Below are 20,694 nucleotides of genomic sequence, written 5' to 3'. Positions count from 1 at the left end.
AATTGCAAAAATAACTTTTTCTTCTCGCAGACTGCAAGAAGAAGTTTACTACGAAAAGTCAAATATTTGGTCAAATGCAAAAATAACCTTTTTTCTAGTAGACTTCAACGTGAAATTTTCCCAGCGGACTTTAAACGGATGTCTGTATTTTTTAAAATTTTTAAAATGCAATTTTATAAAATATTTGTAATGTTTTTTTTAATTTTTTAAAATTGTAAATGCATTTTAGGTATGATTCTTGCACCTGTATGAGTTTGATGTGTTGATGTGTTATAAATATAAAGTTATGAATTTTCTTGATTTAAAAGGTAATTAGCACATCTAAGCAGACTTCTAAAAGAAGTTTGTAGACGAAATCTGCTGTTACGTATTAGTACATCATAGCAGACTGCATATGAAGTCTGCCTAATTATTCTTCTTAAAAATTCCATTTTGAAATATTTGTTACTTGTAAAAATGATATTCTTGTTTTGACATGTTTATTTGTTTTTTGTGTTGCATCTGTATGAGTTTGACGTGGTTATGTGTTATTTTTATAAAGTTATGAATTTTCTTGATTTGAAAGGTAATTAGCACATCTAAGCAGACTTATAAAGAAGTCTGTAGATGAAGTCTGTTGTTATCTATTAGCACCTCATAGCAGACTGCATAAGAAGTCTGCCTAATTATTATTTTTTTAAATAATTTTTAAATATTTGTTACTTGTAAAAATATTTTTCTTGTTTTGACATGTTTATTTGTTTTTTGTGTTGCATCTGTATGAGTTTGACGTGGTTATGTGTTATTTTTATAAAGTTATGAATTTTTTTGATTTGAAAGGTAATTAGCACATCTAAGCAGACTTATAAAGAAGTCTGTAGATGAAGTCTGCTGTTACCTATTAGCACCTCATAGCAGACTGCATAAGAAGTCTGCCTAATTATTATTATTTTTAAATCATTTTTAAATATTTGTTACTTGTAAAAATATTTTTCTTGTTTTGACATGTTTATTTTTTTTTATGTTGCATATTTATGAGTTTGACGTGGTTATGTGTTATAATTACAAAATAATGAATTTTTTTGTTTAATTTAGCTTTTAGCGGATTTCTATAGACTTTTAGAAGTCTACTTCGTAATATGTGGTAAACGTCAAGTGATTGCTTGCTTATGCTTGTATCATATTTATGCAGATTGTTTCAAAGATTGTAAAGTTAGGTATTTATAGGTTCTGGTGTTAGAAATATCCATTGTTCGTTGTTAACTAGGAATTTTGTGTGTATAAACTCTTAATTTTATGTATCTGAGCTTTTCTTCTATTTGGCCATAAAATTTTTTTTTTTCTGAATTTAGAACAATTTGTGGTTTTAGAACTGATTCTACATTAACATATATGACTTCAAACATTTTGATGTAAACCATGTTTTTGTACATTGCTTCTTCTGTCTGTTTATAAGCTAACATTGTTGTACATATTGATATTCTGCTTCAAAATAAACAAGACATTCTGCATTAAATAGTATATTACCATAAACAAGATATCATACATATTGTATTATATGTTTTTCTTCTCATGGATTAAGAAATCCGTTCACCTAATTGAGTTTTTTTCAGTAAAAGCCAATCAAAGAAGTAATCTTATTTTCTATATTCAAAAATCAAATCTGAAGCTTAATCATAAGAACAAAACAATGCCTCTTGTAGCTTGTGTCATCTCTCTTTCTTAGTCTCCCTCAGCACTTTTTATGTCGCCTCGTCCCACCTGTAATTAATTATATCATATTAAGGACTTAATTATATAAAATCAAACCACCAAATCTGTCCTGGTTTACTGGCAACATATGGTCATGGAGATGTTCAATCCCAATCAAGTAACCTGATCTGAAACAAACCAAAAGAAAACCAAACCATACCCTCATATGGTTGATATAAAATTCAGCTTTTACATATCTAAAAAGAACCGCAAAGGAATCTAAACCATACTAAACAGAAAATCATATGAATAACTTAATCTGAGATCAAACCAAGATACACAAAAGAGAAACCTGAGGATATAGTACGCTATATCTGTTAATCCCTAATATTATCTTCAATTTTCTTCATGTTTTTCTTTAGAGTTTGAGCAAAACAAGTGACCCTAACTTGGCAACACCGGGTCGAAGCGGAAGAAGCTTTTTCTCGATCAGAACCATGAAAAGCTCAGTTTTTTGCTTGTGAAGCCCAGCTATGAACACTTTCCTCTCTGCTTCTTCCTTGGGAGCTTTCTCTGGCCATCCAATCTTGTTAAAATACGCAGTCATCCTACAAACAAAACAAGCCATCTCAATGAAAAAAAAAAAAACTTGAACATTAAATCGTTGACTTCATGAACTCGAATTTGGTTGTTTAACCTCAATACCTTTCTTTTCCACCACCGATTTTCAGTAGCTCGCCGTACAAATCGACATCCTAGGTAACACCCAAATCTCTCTGCCAAATCACACCGAAACTCGTTGAAGGAGATCCTTTGACCGTCCTTCTCGGTATCAACAAGCACTCCTCTGCAATCGAAGAGAAGAGCGGAGGGGAGAGTCGCCGGAGAAGACGAAGCAGAGCAGGTGATTCCGCCGGATCGAGATGCTATGGATTTCACCGGTTTTGCTCTATAACCGTTTGAGTTCAATAACACCTTCGATTCCAACATATTCAACAGATCTGAAATCCCGTTGAAAACCAAAATCAGTCACGAATTTAAACAAAAAACGAGGAGACAGCAAATCTGAAGAAGAAAGAAAACGAACCAGGAAAAGCTAGCAGAGAAGCCATGAAAGAGAGAGCACAGCGCCGTTTTACAGAGAAGGAGTCGAGGGTTTCTAGTTTAGGGTAACAATTAGTATGTTTCATTTATATAATAGGTTAAAAATATCCGGTTAGGTTAATTATTTTCGGTTTATGTACACATTTTAATTTTAATTCGGGTACGGTTTATGCAGACTTCTTAAATTAGTCTGTAATCCTAAATTAAAACCTATAATAAAGATATTTATCTTTGTTGGTTTAATTTGAATTGATTATATTACTTTTTAATTTATATACATCAATGGGAAAAGGACCAAACTCTAACTGAACTAAATTTTGTGGACCAAAAAAAATCTGGACTAAAATACGGTGCCAATTACTATCTGTTATATATAAAAATTCAAATTTATGATCTGAACTCTAATATATGTGTCAAAATCTACTTTGATTAATTTTAGCGTTAGTCAACCGTTAATAAAACGCCAACAAGGCATGTCATGTTGTCACTTTACTAAAACGCTGTCGTTTTAATGTTTTAAAAATTAAAATTTTTCTTCTCCATGGGCTTCGAATCCAAGACACCGTAAACAATATACAAGCGAGTAACCAATTGAGCCGTGAAACATTATTGAATTTAGCACAAACATTATTATATATTGAACGTTGAGATATTCCAATTCCAACCCTCTGTTTTTTTTTCTCCTTTGCTATATCTTGCTTCTCTTCCTTCACTAAAGCCGTCGTTGCCTTTACTCCGACCAGACCAGAGTTCGACGGCTCCTAAACCCGGATAGTCTGCCTCCCAATTTTCCAACAAACGATGATAGATCTAAGTAAAACAGTTTCGCGACAAGACTAAACACATGTGTCTTCGTGAAATCAAGCTTTGATGGAGATGGATTGATTGTATAGCAAAACAAAGTTGAGTCCATCTCAATTTCTCTCCGGGGAGAAGAGAAAAAAAAACCGTTTGAAGAAGAAGAAGACAGGTGGCATCACCACTGCGACACACTTCGTCTCTCACTGCCTACAAATATCGCTTCTTATGTAGACATCTCTATTATCTCTACCATTAGAATTTCATGTAATAAACTCAATAAATATTTATATTCAGTTATTCGAATGTGGTGGTAGAATGGTATGTAGAATTAGGAGGTTACAGTCCTCAGAAATAGTTGCAACTCCGCCTTTTTCATCGAAACTTAGACGGAAAACGAAGCATTCTCCGTATAAAAAGAACATATTAATAATATAGAGATATGTTTGTAAAAAATAATAAAAATTTCCATTGTTCCAGTGGATAACACACTGAGTTTTGGTGTTTATTATCACGGGTTCGAAGCCTATGATGAGAAATATTTTAGATTTCAACGACCAATTTTTACTACGAAAACGTCGTCGTTTTGCATGTTGCCACATCGAAATAATGATGTGTCAGCCACATCAGCATTCTGTGAATGTTGACTAACGGTTCAATGGTCAAGGTAAGTTTTAGCACAATATTATAAATTCAGATAGGTAATTCAAATATTTAAAATATTTAGACAGTTTTTGACACCGTATTTTAGTCCGGATTTTTTTTGACCCACGAAATTGAGTCTAGTTAGGTTTTGGCCCTTTTCCCATACATCAACATTGTTTATATTTGTTTTATGAAAACAAATTTCAGCTTAAATTATTTTTATATAATTTTTAAATTAAAATATAAAGTTTAAAAATAGAGTAGACTTCAAAAGAAGTCTGTAACCCTAAATTAGAATTATTCACTTTTGATGTTTATTTTAGATGGTTTAAAATAATTAATTTTTATTAAATTCTAATTTATATAGATCATACTTATTGATATTTGATTTATAGAAACAAATTTCAGTTTATATTTTTTTTTACATAATTTTAAAATTTAAATATAAGATTTAATAATATAGCAGACTTCTTTTACGGTCTGCTGAGCAGACTGATAAAGAAGTCTGCATCCCTAGTTTAAAATTTTTCACTTTTTATATTTATCTTAGATGGTTAAAAATGATTCATTTTTATTAAATTATAATTTTTATAGATCTATCTTGTTGACATTTGATTTATAAAAACAAATTTCACTTTACATTATTTTTATATAATTTTTAAATTTAAAAATTAGATTTAATAGTATAGTAGACTTCTTTATCAGTCTGCTGAGAAGACTTCATTAATATTTGCAGACTTCGTAGGGTTATAATCGTAATTGAGACATCCGTTTTTTGTTTATTCATGTAGGAGATAATAGTAATTTCTCTACCCCTCTGACCTATTTTTGCAATAGGTTGAATTTGAGGTATACTTTTGCATTTGGAATCAAATTGTGGCCTATTTTTAGCAATTCCCCCTTTAAATGAAAGAATTTGTTATACAAATATGAAGAACGATATATCAAAAGATGAACTCAAGTTATACAGTGTAGACGTAACTGGTTATTGAGAAGATACACAGAAGCAACAAATCCAATTAGGGAAATCAAATGCTAATAAATCGAAAATAAATAGATTAGCGATCTGATAACACCGTATTTTGACCATTTTTATGGATCGTTTTGAAATACTTTTTCTATGTTTTTAATTGCTTTTAAGTACTTTTATCACGTTTTTTTCTAGTATTTGTAGTTTCAAGACTCTTTTCAGGTAACTTAGGGAAAAACTTAACAAAATGGATAGAAAACCAGATTTCAGCTCAGAGTCAAACCGTCAGAAGTTCACCCCTGATTGAAGGCTTTCTCACCGTCTGATCCAGCTCAAATTTGGAGACCTTAAAGATGGAAGTATCAGCTTTCCAGTGCACTTTACAGCTTGGCAATCCAACTGTTCAATCAAAAGATACGCAAAGAGCAAGATGTCCCGTAAACCACCTGGCCAGCACTTCCACCCGCGGCCAACAAGCATTTTCCAGCGGTCAGGAGCATCCCGACCGCGGAAAACCACCCATTCCCCGCGGTCAGAGCACTCCCGACCGCGGCCATCAACCTCCAAGCCCAAAAAACCCATTTCTGAAGCCCACATTTGGAGAAACCCTAAGTGACGTCCAGAGAGGTCTTGAGCACTATAAATACATGTCTTAGGAACCCAATATCGTGTAACCTAGAACCGAATATCATCTTTGATTACTTCTTACTTTTATTGTCTTTGCTTTAGATTTTAGGGAGAGAGAGATTTTTTCTCTTGAACCCTTGTTCTTTCTTTTTCAATTTCGATTTATATTCTACTTCTTAATATTATGTCTTTGATTTCGTTTATTATGTCTGAGTAGTTCTATTGTTGGGATTAAGGGATTTTCGATGGGGATTTATATGTTCGATGAGGATTCCATGAGCTTTTGAGCCGAATCTTAGAACTTTTTCTTCTGAATTCGTTTTTACTGCATGAAGGTAGCGTCATGAACTACAATTTGATCCAGATGCTTGGTGACACGAAAGTGTTCATCAGGTATCAGATCTAGTTTGGGAGAGCAAAACAAACATAGGAGTGGAAACCTACCTATGGGCGATTTGTGAATTAGGACGAGTCTTAAACATAATGCATCTCTTCTCTTCCAGGGCCAGAGTGGAAACCTACTGGTCAGGGTTGAGAGAGATAGTTGTCTATGATCACGACAGTGGCGTATTCATACGTCCGTGACTCCAGTTCGAAAATTTTAAGCTAAGATCTTATCAAATTTCCTTTCTAGCAATGTTTTGAATCGTTCGTACCCGTGAGAAAACTTCCCTGAACCCCAACGTCTTTTTCTCCATTGATTTACACCGATTTTCTTTAAGATTTAGCTCAATATTGTCTTTCCTTTTTAGTTCATTTTCATTTAAGCATTAGAATATCCGTTTTTATTATTTTTAGTCATTTTCGTTAAGTTTAGTTACTACGTCATTTAATTTCCGTATTCTCTTTTGATATTTCATTTTTAGATTTTAAACACACAACCAAACCCCCACAAAACCGTTTTTTGTTCTAGACTTCCTTACTTTAACTTATTTCAAAGGCTTTTTGCAGCAAAAGATTCTCCTTCCCTGTGGATTCGATCCCTAAGTACTACAATCGATCAGCTGTGCACTTGCGGCTATTGATTTCAATTAGGGTAAAACTTGACACATCCTCTCAACACACGACAGCACACATCAAGTTTTTGGCACCGTTGCCGGGGAAGGCACGCGTTTTCTTTTCTGCAAAACCCCGAGAAAGGTTAGTAAATCGACTCTAGAACCCCCTTTTCTGCAACTTTCCATTTTTCGGTTATTTTGTTTCCATTTCAGAAGATATGGATCCTATAAATCGAAATATACACTATGAGGAAGGTTTCTATAACACTCCTCAAGCCACAAGACGCAGAGAAGAACCCCAAGTTCGAAATCCTAGCTACATGGATCGATACAGCCAGCCAAACCACCCTTACCACCGGCGCAGAGAGACTGTTCGACGCCGGGAAGATCCTTATGGCCCTCCTCCAACCTACTTCAAGCCACACCCCTATAATCCTCCACTGCAGAACCCTAGTCAGCAAGAGGACAACTTGAGGATCAGAAGACGTTTGGGACGCCTCGAAGGAATGATAAACCAGTTCCTTGATCAACAGATTCTCACCGAGAACACCCTGCTCAAGAAAATTGATTCAATCTCTGAAGAGTTCAACAAAAAATTCGATGAGATGGCCAATCATGTTCGAGTTTTGGAAGAGCAAACCCACAAGGACTCACAAACACTAGCTGGGATGATCCACCAAGTCGCAACAGAGCAGACAAGACAAGGGTATGACATCATACAAAACTCAAGTGATATTGTCGAATCAAAACAGGAGATTAAAGAAGTCAGAGAATCCGCCTCCTGGTATAGAGAGAAGACAGACGAAGAGTTGCAAGAAATCGAGCAGAGGCTGAACAAACTCGAGCTCAAAGCACGGGAGATTGATGCAAGAATGGAGCAGATGCTCAACATTGAGCAAATTGAGAGGTTTTCTAAGAAATCTCCCAAAGATCCTGATGAAGATGCACATCAACGCCCTGGTATGAGTTCATATGATGCTAGTTTACCCAATGAAGAAGCTGGAGAGGTTCGTATCAAGTACAAGAAGGAAGAGACGGACTACGAGCAGTTTACATCCGGGGCCGCGGGTCCAAGCGTTCCGACCGCGGCCAATGCCTTGTTTCCCGCGGTCGCGACTCCTCTGACTGCGGGAGTTGGTCGTTCAGATGTTCCTCCGGGTTTTTAGAAGAAAATAATACATCTCCTGCCCCAACTTCAGCCTCCAGCACCTAAAAAAGCAACTCAGGAAGAAGAAAACCAAGTTTCAGATGAAGAACCGGATTGGCAGGAATCATTACCTTGTATGATGGCAAAGGAATGTGTTGAAGATTCAGCTGACTCTTCAATCCAAGAAGACCAGACGTGCAGCGAGATAAAGATGCCATATATTGATTCAATCATTGAATATGACGCTGCAGCTTTCTTTTGTGAATCCTATTCTGCGTTTGAGACACCAGCCAACACCTACAGAGAAAGGCAAGTTCGAATTCTCCATAAGGTCAAGACTACAGGTCAGTTTCTTATCTCTTGTTCTATTAGAGGAGAAATGTTTAAAAATGTGCTATGTGATTCTGGAGCTTGTCTTAACATGATGTCCAAGGCAATTGCTTTGAGACTTGGTATTAGACACATGCGCAGGACTAGAGCAAAGATTAGCTTAGCTGATGATTTAAATGCAACACCTCAAGGAATAGCTCATGAAATTCCTTTGAGAATAGGAGATTGCATAGTGCTTGTCGACTTCTACATTGTCGAGACAAGAGATGCAACATATCCAGTGATTCTGGGATGGTCTTTTCTAGCAACTTCCGGAGCTATAATGGACTGGCCAAACCGGAGGATTTCATTTGCTAATATCGACAAAGATGTCTTCACAGAAGCTGTTCCATACAACAGCAAAGCAGGAAAACGTTCTGCAGCAGAAGAGTTTGAAGAAGAGCTTTGGAGTGACGAAGAACCTGCTAGGCAAAGCAAGGAGATGTCAAAAAAGACTTGTCTCAGGACAAGGTCTTCTTCATTGGAATAAGTCACGTCCAACACCAAAAGTTGAGCTAAACGACTTAAAACAAAAGCGCTTAATGGGAGGCAACCCATTTAGATATTGTTTTCTTTAGGATTTTTCTTTCTTTTTCTTTTGATCTTTTTCTTTTTGTTAGTTTCAGGTGTTTATTATAAAAAAAAAAGGCAAAAAAATCAAAAAACCCGAAAAGACCAAAAAGAAGGATGTTACCTGACTGCTTGGCCCAGCAGGAACCAAGGAGAAACATGAAGAGACCGCGATATAAGCCCCCACGGTCGCAGGTGTTCGGACCGTGGGAAACCTACCGTCGGCCGCGGTCGCGTAGTCCTGACCGCGGCCAAGCAATGGTTTGCCGCGGTCGTGCAGCCCCTGATCGCGGCACTTGGTCGTTGACATCCAAACCCGACCCCAAACCATCCATTTCACCTCATTTCACCTCACCAATCACCCTCCACCTCATTCATCACCTTCCACCACCTTCATCACCACCTATCACCTTCCCAAACCCCTTCGAATGAATCCGGTTCATCTCCACCAGCATCCCGGATCCAGGTAAGTTCTCTTTGACCTTACCAATTCGATTATCTATGCATTTTTCTCATCCAATCTCGACTTGTTTCACACTGAGGACAGTGTGATTTAAGTCTGGGGGAGGATTTCATCCCTTTCTAACCACCTTTCTTTCATGAGTCTTGCATTATCTACACTTTTTGCATTTTCCTTAAAGTTTTTCAAAATCGGTTTTCAAAACAAAATACGTTTTAAAGGGAATGGTGAACATGAATCAATGATAGTTGACTGTGTGCTTTAGACTGTTCCTAGTGACTTGCTCATTCATGATTCAGAACTAGACTAGGCGGTAGCTAAGCACATTTGAAACGAAGTACCCTAGAGGAATTTGAATGATTTCGATTTAGATGAAGGGATACACTAGCTCTGTTTTATTTGGACTTAATTTGGACTTAATTTTCTCATTGAAGCATTAGACCAGGGAAACGAATCATACATTTAGGACTCCTTTATCCTTTTACCACTCTCTGTTGATCCTGAATGGCTAGTTCATCTTTAGCTAGTTCCCCACCTTAACCAATCCTCTTTCAAGCCACATGCACTCTTGTTTTCTATTGTCTTATATGCAGATAAGTGCAAAAACGTTGGAGAGAAAGAGGAACGACGCAGTTTTCAGTCACCAAGGACAGAGACCTGCAATTTGCTGGAAAAGTTCCCGGAAGGATTCAACACAATAGGAAGCTCAGTTTGCCTTAGAAAAATCTCAAATTTTGGTACAATCTCGTCCTCTAGTCCTTCTCTCTTTAAAAGGCATTACCTTTCCAAAAAAAAAAAAAAAAACCGAAAATAAGAAAAGAAATAAGATAAAAGCCTTAGAGAGTCTAGAGAGGTCGAATTTTAAGTCCCAAGGCAACTGGAGTTCGATTTTATGGAGTTTTGGAGATTGTTTTCTGATTCCCGGAAAGAATTTAAGTCTGGGAGAACAGCTGTTTACAACAAAGGAGGAAGGATTATGCAACAACATTTGGCAAGAAGAAGTGATTGAAAACTGTGGTCATCAACAGGTCCTTATCTCTCTTGCGGTTTTGCATATTATCTTGCATCCTCCAGATCTTCAGGTAACCCGAAACACTTTAACTCCACCACTTAAATAGCCCTTTAATGCCAAACGCCGTCTACCCTGGATGATGTCTTTAATGAGAACTCACTATTGAACTTAATGAATGTAGAGAGCTAGTTGACTGAAATCAAGATTTAATTTGTTTAAGTTTTGCATGACGAAAAAAGTGGACTAGTATCTCTTGTGCTTTGGTGAGAATTTTCTAGACTAAGTTGTGGATTGATGCACTATCTTTGATCCTAGTTTAGAGTTCATGTCTATGAGATTTGTGCATTTCCTATTTTTGTTTTCACTTAACCAGTTTAGGCTTTTGCTTTGTTTGAGGATAAACAAAGGTTTAAGTCTGGGGGATCTGATAACACCGTATTTTGACCATTTTTATGGATCGTTTTGAAATACTTTTTCTATGTTTTTAATTGCTTTTAAGTACTTTTATCACGTTTTTTCTAGTATTTGTAGTTTCAAGACTCTTTTCAGGTAACTTAGGGAAAATCTTAACAAAATGGATAGAAAACCAGATTTCAGCTCAGAGTCAAACCGTCAGAAGTTCACCCCTGATTGAAGGCCTTCTCACCGTCTGATCCAGCTCAAATTTGGAGACCTTAAAGATGGAAGTATCAGCTTTCCAGTGCACTTTACAGCTTGGCAATCCAACTGTTCAATCAAAAGATACGCGAAGAGCAAGATGTCCCGTAAACCAGCTGGCCAGCACTTCCACCCGCGGCCAACAAGCTTTTTCCCGCGGTCAGGAGCATCCCGACCGCGGAAAACCACCCATTCCCCGCGGTCAGAGCACTCCCGACCGCGGCCATCAACCTCCGAGCCCAAAAAGCCCATTTCTGAAGCCCACATTTGGAGAAACCCTAAGTGGCGTCCAGAGAGGTCTTGAGCACTATAAATACATGTCTTAGGAACCCTATATCGTGTAACCTAGAACCGAATATCATCTTTCATTACTTCTTACTTTTATTGTTTTTGCTTTAGATTTTAGGGAGAGAGAGATTTTTTCTCTTGAACCCTTGTTCTTTCTTCTTCAATTTCGATTTCTATTCTACTTCTTAATATTATGTCTTTGATTTCGTTTATTATGTCTGAGTAGTTCTATTGTTGGGATTAAGGGATTTTCGATGGGGATTTATATGTTCGATGAGGATTCCATGAGCTTTTGAGCCGAATCTTAGAACTTTTTCTTCTGAATTCGTTTTTACTGCATGAAGGTAGCGTCATGAACTACAATCTGATCCAGATGCTTGGTGACACGAAAGTGTTCATCAGGTATCAGATCTAGTTTGGGAGAGCAAAACAAACATAGGAGTGGAAACCTACCTATGAGCGATTTGTGAATTAAGACGAGTCTTAAACATAATGCATCTCTTCTCTTCCAGGGCCAGAGTGGAAACCTACTGGTCAGGGTTGAGAGAGATAGTTGTCTATGATCACGACAGTGGCGTATTCATACGTCCGTGACTCCAGTTCGAAAAGTTTAAGCTAAGATCTTATCAAATTTCCTCTCTAGCAATGTTTTGAATCGTTCGTACCCCTGAGAAAACTTCCCTGAACCCCAACGTATTTTTCTCCATTGATTTACACCGATTTTCTTTAAGCTTTAGCTCAATATTGTCTTTCCTTTTTAGTTCATTTTCATTTAAGCATTAGAATATCCATTTTTATTATTTTTAGTCATTTTCGTTAAGTTTAGTTACTACGTCATTTAATTTCCGTATTCTCTTTTAATATTTCGTTTTTAGATTTTAAACACACTACCAAACCCCCACAAAACCGTTTTTGCTCTAGACTTCCTTACTTTAACTTATTTCAAAGGCTTTTTGCAGCAAAAGATCCTCCTTCCCTGTGGATTCGATCCCTAAGTACTACAATCGATCAGCTGTGCACTTGCGGCTATTGATTTCAATTAGGGTAAAACTTGACACACCCTCTCAACACACGACAGCACACATCACGATCCAACCATACGATATTGATTTTATAAGACGCTTGTCCCATAAAGAACAACACATTGCCATCAAATATTTGTAAACTTTTTTTATTTTTTTGTGTGAAATGTGAGAAAAATATTATTGACTTTCAAAACATAAGATCTAACCGATAACCTGCCTAGCATCATAAAATTTAATTTGAAATATATGAATACTAGCTATTGTTTGGATTGTTTGATATAAATTTAAAGTTGTCTCCAGCTACCAAACTTAAGTGAAATGATATGATCATATGAAGTTGTATAGTTGATGCTAAACGAACTGCATTATTACCTCAGAGCAAAAAGTACTAGATACAATGATACACGTATATATGATATGATCATGGATGAACCTAAGAACATCTCCAATGGTCCTTCAAATTTCACATTTTCTTTCATTTTGAAGATAAAAATGAAAAAAATGTTCTCCAATGGTGCTTCATATTCATCTTCAAAATGAAGAAATGAACAGTGTTCCTTCATATTTGAATGAATGAACACTGTTCATTTCTTCATTTTTTGAAGATGAACTTTTTTATTTACAAAATATATCTTTAACTTTCTACATGCTTTGTTTTATACCGAAACAAAACTTATATGTTTTTTTATCCAATTAATTTTAAAACTGTTAATTTTTTTAACTAAATTATAAAGTAAAAATACATTGAACACAATAAAAAGATACAATAACATATATTATATATAAAATACAAGAACATAGCCCACAACAAAATTAAAAATGCATAATTAATACTGAATTATAAATAATAAACTTAACATAACATAAACTAACAACTTAATAATTTGGTAAATCACTTCCAGATCCATTAAGATGATTAAAATACTCTCCAAATAAAGTTGATGCTGAAGGAGGAGTTTGCTAATTTTGTTGTTGTTCAGCTTTTTCTGTAAAATTTGTGCTTGTCTTCTAGTACATCATAAGATTATGCATGGTTTGTTCTTATTTACATTATGTATTATAATTTTCTTTATATAATAAAATTTTTAATTATATAAAATTTATAGTTTGGTTGAATAATTACTCTATATAAAATAAATAGGTGAAATATTGTAAAACTGAAAAGTATAAGATCTTGTTAGCAATTAATAAAAAAATAGAGATGAAATATGCTTGGAATATTCTTTTTGAAGAGAAAAATGAAGAAAGTTTGCTCCAATGGTTTTTTCATTTTTTCCTTCAAAAATGAAGTTTCTTCATTTTTAAAGGAAAAAATGAAGAAACCATTGGAGATGCTCTAAGGAGCAAGAAGAAGCTTTGGTAGTCCCGATTGGTCCAATGACGAGGTCTATGATCCGGAAGTTTGTGGGAGCCGTCCAAAAGCTGCTTAATGAACTCCAGAATAAGGAGGTTCAAGACCGGACCAAGGAGTATCAACTCACACATCCAATCCTAACCTTAGTTCAAGTTCGGACATCTATTTGAGGTTTGGCCGACAATTTAAGTCTATTGTACTCTTTTTTCTACTTTCAGTTTTGTCCCAATGAGTTTTTCAAGTGAAAGTTTTAAAAAGGTAATGGACTTACATCTCATTCTCGGTTCAAAACTTAAGTGGAATGTCAAGGATCATTTTTGGCTAAGAAGTTCAAGAGTCCGTCAAAGGAAGCCAAAGGATCATTCCAAACTTTATTAAATTTTAGTCTTTGTCTTTAATATATTTTTACATATCTGAATATGGCTCTTGGCCTACTCTTCTTCTCTATATAACGATGTAAGATCTCAGATCTGGATTTCATTCACTTTTTTTAAATAAAAATCATTTTCTTTTATTTCTTGCAAATTATTTTAGTTTCTTGGTGGATTTAGCCAACAAATATTTTTGGTACATTATGTTGTCTCGTAGAAGTGTTTTAAGTCGAGTTTAATTAAGGCTCAAAAACTTTCGAGAATTTATTTCTCACGCTTTTACAGTTGACAACTTGCTTCGTAGATTCTATCAGTTTGCATCGCTACCGCCTTGTTTCATTGCTCGTTGTGAGTTTAAGGCCTAAAAAATTTCGAGATTAGTCTTACGCCTTAGCATCCAGCTTCACAATCCGTTGAAATCAAGGATTATCCGAATATTACCAACCTCAGAGCGTGATTTTCATCAATATAACAGTCATCTTTCTTTCAGACCAAAAATAAATTTCCCCAGATGCAGTCAAAGTGTCAAACCCAAGAATTTTTACATTTTAGGTGTGGTGTTCGACTGTTCGTCGTGTCTAAACATGGATGGTCTACCCAAATGCTTAAAATATGATCTGATTGGTCTTTTTCTCAAAGAAATTGTTACTTTCGGCACCATTTTATTAATGTTGTTGCATCAACCACTTATCCCATAAATTAAACCATCATATTATTTTGGCCTTTAATAGTTACCAAAAAAAAAAACTTTTGAATAAGTTGAAAAGCAACACTAAAAGTGCAAGACTATCTTATAAAAATAAATGAAATGATATTATTTATTTTTGTTAAAATTTGAGGTTGGTTAAAAATTCCCAAAAAGTTTGATGATCATTTTCTCCATTTTATTCGACCTGATGTCCCAAAACAAAGTAAAGACAATCAGTGCCAATCAGGTGAGCTTTTTGAAACCCCAACACAAAAAAAAAAAAAAAAATCAAAGCCAAATAAAAACCCTAAAACATTTCTTTCTTTTTTTTCACTTTTCAGATTAAAAATCACTTCTTTCTTCTTCTTCATCTTCTTCTTCAAGGTTTCCGTCCTTTCACTCTCAACCAGAAGATTCAGTTGCATTATCTTTCCCGGAGATGGGAAAATACCTAAAGAAGTCAAAGATCGCCGGAGACTTTTCCTTAAAGGATACCCCTCACACAACCACTCTCGGTTTCCGCACCAGAGCCGCCGCCAAAAACCTCGCCTTGCACCGTCTCCGATCTCACTCCACTTCGCCGTCCGACGTCGACGCAGACTCCTTTTGCTACCTCCAGCTCCGGAGCCGCCGTCTCGTCAAGCTTCCGTTACCCACCGATACGAGGAAACAGCAGCAGAACCAGCTCATACAAGGAGAAACGAGAAACCCTAGGTCTAAATCTGGTTCTCCGGCGGAAAAATCAAAGCCGGAGACGACGGTTTTGGCCACGGAGAAAGAAGATTATTGTGGTGCTAACGATGAGAAATCTAAATCTGATTGTAATTTTGGAGAGAAAGGTTTCGATTTCGAATCAGAAGAGAGGTTAATTTTCGTAGAAACCTATATACTCTGTTTCTTGATAGTAGAAACCTTATACTCTGTTTCTTGATACAAAGAGATGATATTTAAGTTTGTTTTTACAGTGAAACGACGCCGTGTAGCTTGAGAAGAGACTCAGAAGCTATACGAAGTGTTCCTTCGTCTAGTGAGATTGAAAGCTTCTTTGCATTTGCAGAGCAGCAACAACAGAGATTCTTCATTGAAAAGTAGTAATCTTCTCTTGAGTTGATTCATGGGTTTAGAGTTTTAGAGTCTTTCTTTTCCTGATCTTGATAAGAGTTTGTTTGGTTTTGTAGGTACAACTTTGACATTGTGTCGGAGAATCCATTGCCAGGGCGTTACGATTGGGTCAAAGTGGTGCCACAAAATGGTTTGTAAAGTTGTGTGATTTATGTAACATCTGTGTCCTAATAGATGCAATGAAGTTTCACACAGACTAACAAAGATTTAGGGGTTGTGGATAACTTGTTAGTTAAGGTAATGTAATGTTTTAATCTCTCTAATTTGCAAGAAAATAAAGTCTAATTTTTTTTACTGGTTAGACATGTCTCTGTTCTGAATCATTTCATAGTTTTCTTCTCAAGCTAATAATAAATCAGATTGTAGTTTGCAAATTGGTGAGTTCTTTGTCTGGGTTTGTGGTTCTGCAAGTGATTTTACTTACAAAAGTCATAAACTTTGGATTCAAGTTGCAAAAGTAGTAAACTCGTCTGAAACAAAAAACGTCGTCACAGGTTTCTTCATCTCTCTCGTCTTTATTGATACTGTACTACTCTGTATAAAGCGAGATTGAGATTGGGCTTTTCACACGTTTGTAATTTGTACCAAAACACAGCAATATGCTTCTTCTCTCTCTCCCCTCTCCTCTCTCTCTCCTCTCTCTTTCTTCTCTCTCTCTTCTTTATTGGCACTGCAGTCACTGTCTCGCTTTCTGGGCTTTTTTCATCAAATTGGGTGTTTTGATCATCGGATGAACCAAAACATTAAATAATGATTCTTTTACTGCATAAGCGTTTAACAACACTGTAACATGTCTGATACTAAACTCACATGATCATTTACTCCTCTAAAGATGTGTAAACTTGGTTTTGTCACTCTTAAGCACATGAACACGATCAAGCGCTGCTCGAAGCTCCTGTCATTTAGCATTTTGTTTTTGGTTACAAAATACTTTCTTAAACCCAAGCTTGTGAGCCAAACTGCGAAAAGCAAGCATAAGTGGCTTAGAGTGATTTCATCCTAAGCAATGTAAATGACATTGTCACAATAAATGACATGACACAAGCATTTAATAGCAAACTACAATACCTGTCCCAAACTTTGTCACACTAGCAAACCGAGTTATGGAGTTGCAGGTCCAGTGCTCAACCTTTGTCTTGTTTCTGACATTTCAACTTCATATACACCCTTGGTTTCTGAAGTTTCACCTTTCTCCATTGCCATCCTCTTAATTCTGGCCTGTTGGATTGCTAGCACCTCATATCTACAATATAATTTCCAAGATTTTTTACTCATCTCTTTGTTCCAAAGCAAAAAGAAAAAACCCATCCCGCTAACTCCATGCGAATGTGGGAATCATGCACAAATCAACGCAGTAAGGTAAACACTTTATATGTGCATTTACAGATGGAACCATAAAGTACTTACTTTGCCACAAGATTCCTCACAAGTTGGAAATATATCTTCCAAAACTGCTCTTCCTTTAAGAAACGTGGACACAACTTAAATCTCAGCTGAGAGAGTTCCTAAAACACCAAAATAATTAATCTTGCTTAGAGCAGATTTGCAATCTATAAGATTCAAACCAATGTTCCTAATCGACCAAATTCAGTTTTACTAACATTAAACTCATCTTGAACATTAAACACGTGAAGCAAGTTTGCCATTTTCATTAATATATAGCCTCAGCAGTTTACAAGAAATTCAAGAAGAGAGCAGCTTTAAAATGAACAATAACATTCAACACACAAAACTCTGATCCGAATCTGATTCAAGTTATACACTGACACCAAATGGCCAAAGAGCCTTACTGCTACGGTACCAATAACCATTCAATTAGAAATATAGATCTTACTATCAGAGATATCAAATTTTAACACAAAAAACCTATGATTTCACTTAAAAATCAAAATCAATCTTGTCTAGAACAGCTTTGAAAAAATTTCTATACAAATTCGACACATTGTTCCTAATTTACCAAAACTCAAACCTACAAACGGCAAAACTAAAAAGTAATATTTAATTGTTAACATGAGCATAGTTACAAGCAAACCAAAAAGAGATCAACTTTTGAAATAATCTCTATTAAGATCAAACCAAAAAGATATCAACTTTGATTCAAACAAAAGAAAAAAGAGATCAACTTTGAAATAAGCTCGATCAAAACCAAAAAGAGATCAACTTTGAAATAAGCTCTGTTTAGAAGAACCTTCGATTTCGATAACACGAGAACGGCGTGTTTCTCCTGCCAATTAGATAAATCCTTCTTCACATTAGCAGATGAGCTCACTCTATTACCTTCTTCATTCAAAGGATTCACAGACGCTTCTTCTTCTTCATCTGCTTCATAATTTCAGCCGATAAAGAAACCCACAAAGACATTGAACAAAACTTGGGAGCTGAATTTGTGAATTACCGTTCAGAGAGAAGCTCTTAAATGTGTCAATGGTGAAGGATCTGACGTGATCGATTAGTTCATCAGTTACTCCAAGAAAATCATCTTTGCCTCTGTCTTCGTTTCTGCTCGATGATCCATTTGCAAGTTTTTTCTCCTTCTCTCTGAAAAAGCTTCGTCGAATCTTCGACGCTATATTCATTGAGCGATCCGTTGTTGAATCCCTTGAAGAGAGAAAAGTAAAAGAAAACTAAAAAAAAAAAAAGAGTTTCAGAGGTTAAGAGGCTTTTAATGGGCCTACTTGATAATACCAAAAGCCCAATGAAATTAGGTTTTTGGAGACTAAACCCTAATTTTCTTCTAGCCGCCTCATATATAAAATTCGCCATTGAAGTCGAGACGTAACCTTTTCTCGAAGAGCGGAAGTTTAGTGAGAGAGAGATTCACATCGAATCGAGAACGAGAAGATGGTTTCTGGGTCAGGGATATGCGCGAAGCGTGTCGTCGTCGACGCGAGGCACCACATGTTGGGCCGTCTTGCTTCGATTATCGCCAAGGAATTGCTCAATGGACAGAAAGTTGTGGTGGTTCGATGCGAGGAGATTTGTCTCTCAGGTGGGCTTGTTCGCCAGAAGATGAAGTACATGAGGTTTCTCAGGAAACGCATGAACACTAAACCTTCTCATGGTCCTATTCACTTCCGTGCTCCGTCTAAGATCTTCTGGCGTACCGTTCGTGGGTTCGTAATCTAATTCTCATTTATCATTAAGCTTTTACACTTGTTGTTACTCTTAGGAAAATGAAGATTTGGACTAGATTTTGGAAGTTTTTGGATAAATTGTTCATTTCTTTGTATAGTTGATCTTGTTTATGTTCGTTGAAATCAGTTAATGTGTGGTTATGAGTTGAAGACGATGACTAATTTCACTTAGAAGTATCCAAATTTAGATATTTTTGTGTTGCTCATAAGTGTGTTTAGTTAGATTGGCCAGTGACATTATCTCCTTAAGTATATCATTTGTTTTGTTAATGTGTTCTTGTAAATGCTTATGAGAGATTGTTTGTGTTGGGTCACAGGATGATTCCTCACAAGACCAAGCGTGGAGCTGCTGCTCTGGACCGCTTGAAGGTTTTTGAGGGAGTCCCTCCTCCTTACGACAAGGTCAAGAGGATGGTTATTCCTGATGCTCTCAAGTAATAATCCTGAAACTTTTCCTCTATTTGATTATTGAAAATGTTCAATGTTTCAATTAGCTATCAACTGGTTTCATTTTTGTTTCCTTTGTTCTTGCTTAGGGTTTTGAGGCTCCAGGCTGGTCACAAGTACTGCTTGTTGGGTCGTCTGTCTTCTGAAGTTGGCTGGAACCATTACGATACCATTAAGGTATGTCACTTTCTCTGGTTATGAAGTTTATGGAACACCAAGTTGCTTCATTTACTATCGTATTCATAAATTGAGTTTATTTAAAGTTTATGTCCTCTTTTTGACAACTAAAACAAGTGTTCAAAGTATTGTTAGGTCTTTTGAGTTGTAGCAAAATCAGTTGTAGTTGAGAGGGTAATTTTGCACTGACAGTTGCATTACTGTCACATTCTTTCACTGTTAGGATGCTGTAATGAATCTAGCTGATGTTTTAATGCAAAACTTAGAATCATATCATTGTTCAATCTGTTTAGTTATGAGGAAGAAACTCGGAGATTTAACTTTGGTATTATGATTTTGCAGGAGCTTGAGGTTAAAAGAAAGGAGAGGTCACAGGCTGTGTATGAGCGTAAGAAGCAGCTCATCAAGCTCAGGACTAAGGCAGAGAAGGTTGCAGACGAGAAACTTGGATCCCAGCTCGATGTTCTTGCACCAATTAAGTACTGAAAATCTGCATCTATCTTTTTGTTTAATCCTTGCTTTGGAGCTCGTCTTGATTCTACCTTTGAATTCGGGTTTTGATTTTGGTAGCATTGTAGACTTCTTAAACATTGGAAAGAGTAAACATTTTGGTATTTTGATTGTTCTATACAATCCGTTATGGTTCTTGTGTTAATCTATTCAGCTTCTTGTTTTTGTTTATTGTTGAAGTCGCTCCCTTATTTTCTACGTTGCTGATTTAATTTCTCATCACTATAAAGGAGAATCTGAATCTCAAACAGAGCAAGATTAAGATATGAAAGATAGACTAATTTCGATTCTATATAATATACAAACGAGAAAGTTTGTTGCATTGTGCTTTTTTCTCGGATCCGAATTTTCATGGTACGATACAAAGTCTTTTCGAACTAAGACATACCTTTTCTGGATCGTGCACGTTGTAAGAAGAAGAAATCAATATTGAATTATCGTCTTGATATTTATGTGTAAAAGTTTGGCAGCAAAAATGACACCTTAAAGCCAGTGTTTAGCAACCGTTGAAGACGAATACAGAACAATAATTTAATATGTATATTGTTTT

At 35.9% G+C, this 20,694-nt stretch overlaps 3 protein-coding genes across 3 annotated transcripts; 2 read left to right on the top strand and 1 right to left on the bottom strand.

Annotated features, from left to right (window-relative positions):
• Positions 1-15,089: 15,089 nt before the first annotated feature.
• LOC18013599 (cyclin-dependent kinase inhibitor 5) lies at positions 15,090-16,177 on the top strand. The gene is made up of 3 exons (XM_006418624.2): positions 15,090-15,618; positions 15,720-15,842; positions 15,933-16,177. Exons 1-3 carry the CDS (start codon positions 15,194-15,196, stop codon positions 16,012-16,014), a joined length of 630 nt encoding a protein of 209 aa, XP_006418687.1. The 5' UTR covers positions 15,090-15,193; the 3' UTR covers positions 16,015-16,177.
• A 442-nt stretch (positions 16,178-16,619) lies between these two features.
• Positions 16,620-18,471, bottom strand: LOC18013598. The gene is made up of 5 exons (XM_006418623.2): positions 18,272-18,471; positions 18,065-18,195; positions 17,284-17,381; positions 16,945-17,119; positions 16,620-16,835 (listed from the first exon to the last, which is right to left on the bottom strand). Exons 1-4 carry the CDS (start codon positions 18,450-18,452, stop codon positions 16,978-16,980), a joined length of 552 nt encoding a protein of 183 aa, XP_006418686.1. The 5' UTR covers positions 18,453-18,471; the 3' UTR covers positions 16,620-16,835; positions 16,945-16,977.
• A 155-nt stretch (positions 18,472-18,626) lies between these two features.
• Positions 18,627-20,315, top strand: LOC18013592 (60S ribosomal protein L13a-2). Its single transcript, XM_006418622.2, has 4 exons — positions 18,627-18,989; positions 19,328-19,444; positions 19,547-19,634; positions 19,977-20,315. Exons 1-4 carry the CDS (start codon positions 18,718-18,720, stop codon positions 20,118-20,120), a joined length of 621 nt encoding a protein of 206 aa, XP_006418685.1. The 5' UTR covers positions 18,627-18,717; the 3' UTR covers positions 20,121-20,315.
• Positions 20,316-20,694: the final 379 nt, after the last annotated feature.

Source organism: Eutrema salsugineum, unplaced genomic scaffold, assembly GCF_000478725.1.
Source record: "Eutrema salsugineum unplaced genomic scaffold, Eutsalg1_0 scaffold_4, whole genome shotgun sequence".
Classification (NCBI taxonomy): Eukaryota; Viridiplantae; Streptophyta; class Magnoliopsida; order Brassicales; family Brassicaceae; genus Eutrema; species Eutrema salsugineum.
The sequence above is the reverse complement of the archived record's forward strand: the minus strand, read 5'-3'. Positions and strand labels throughout refer to the sequence as shown.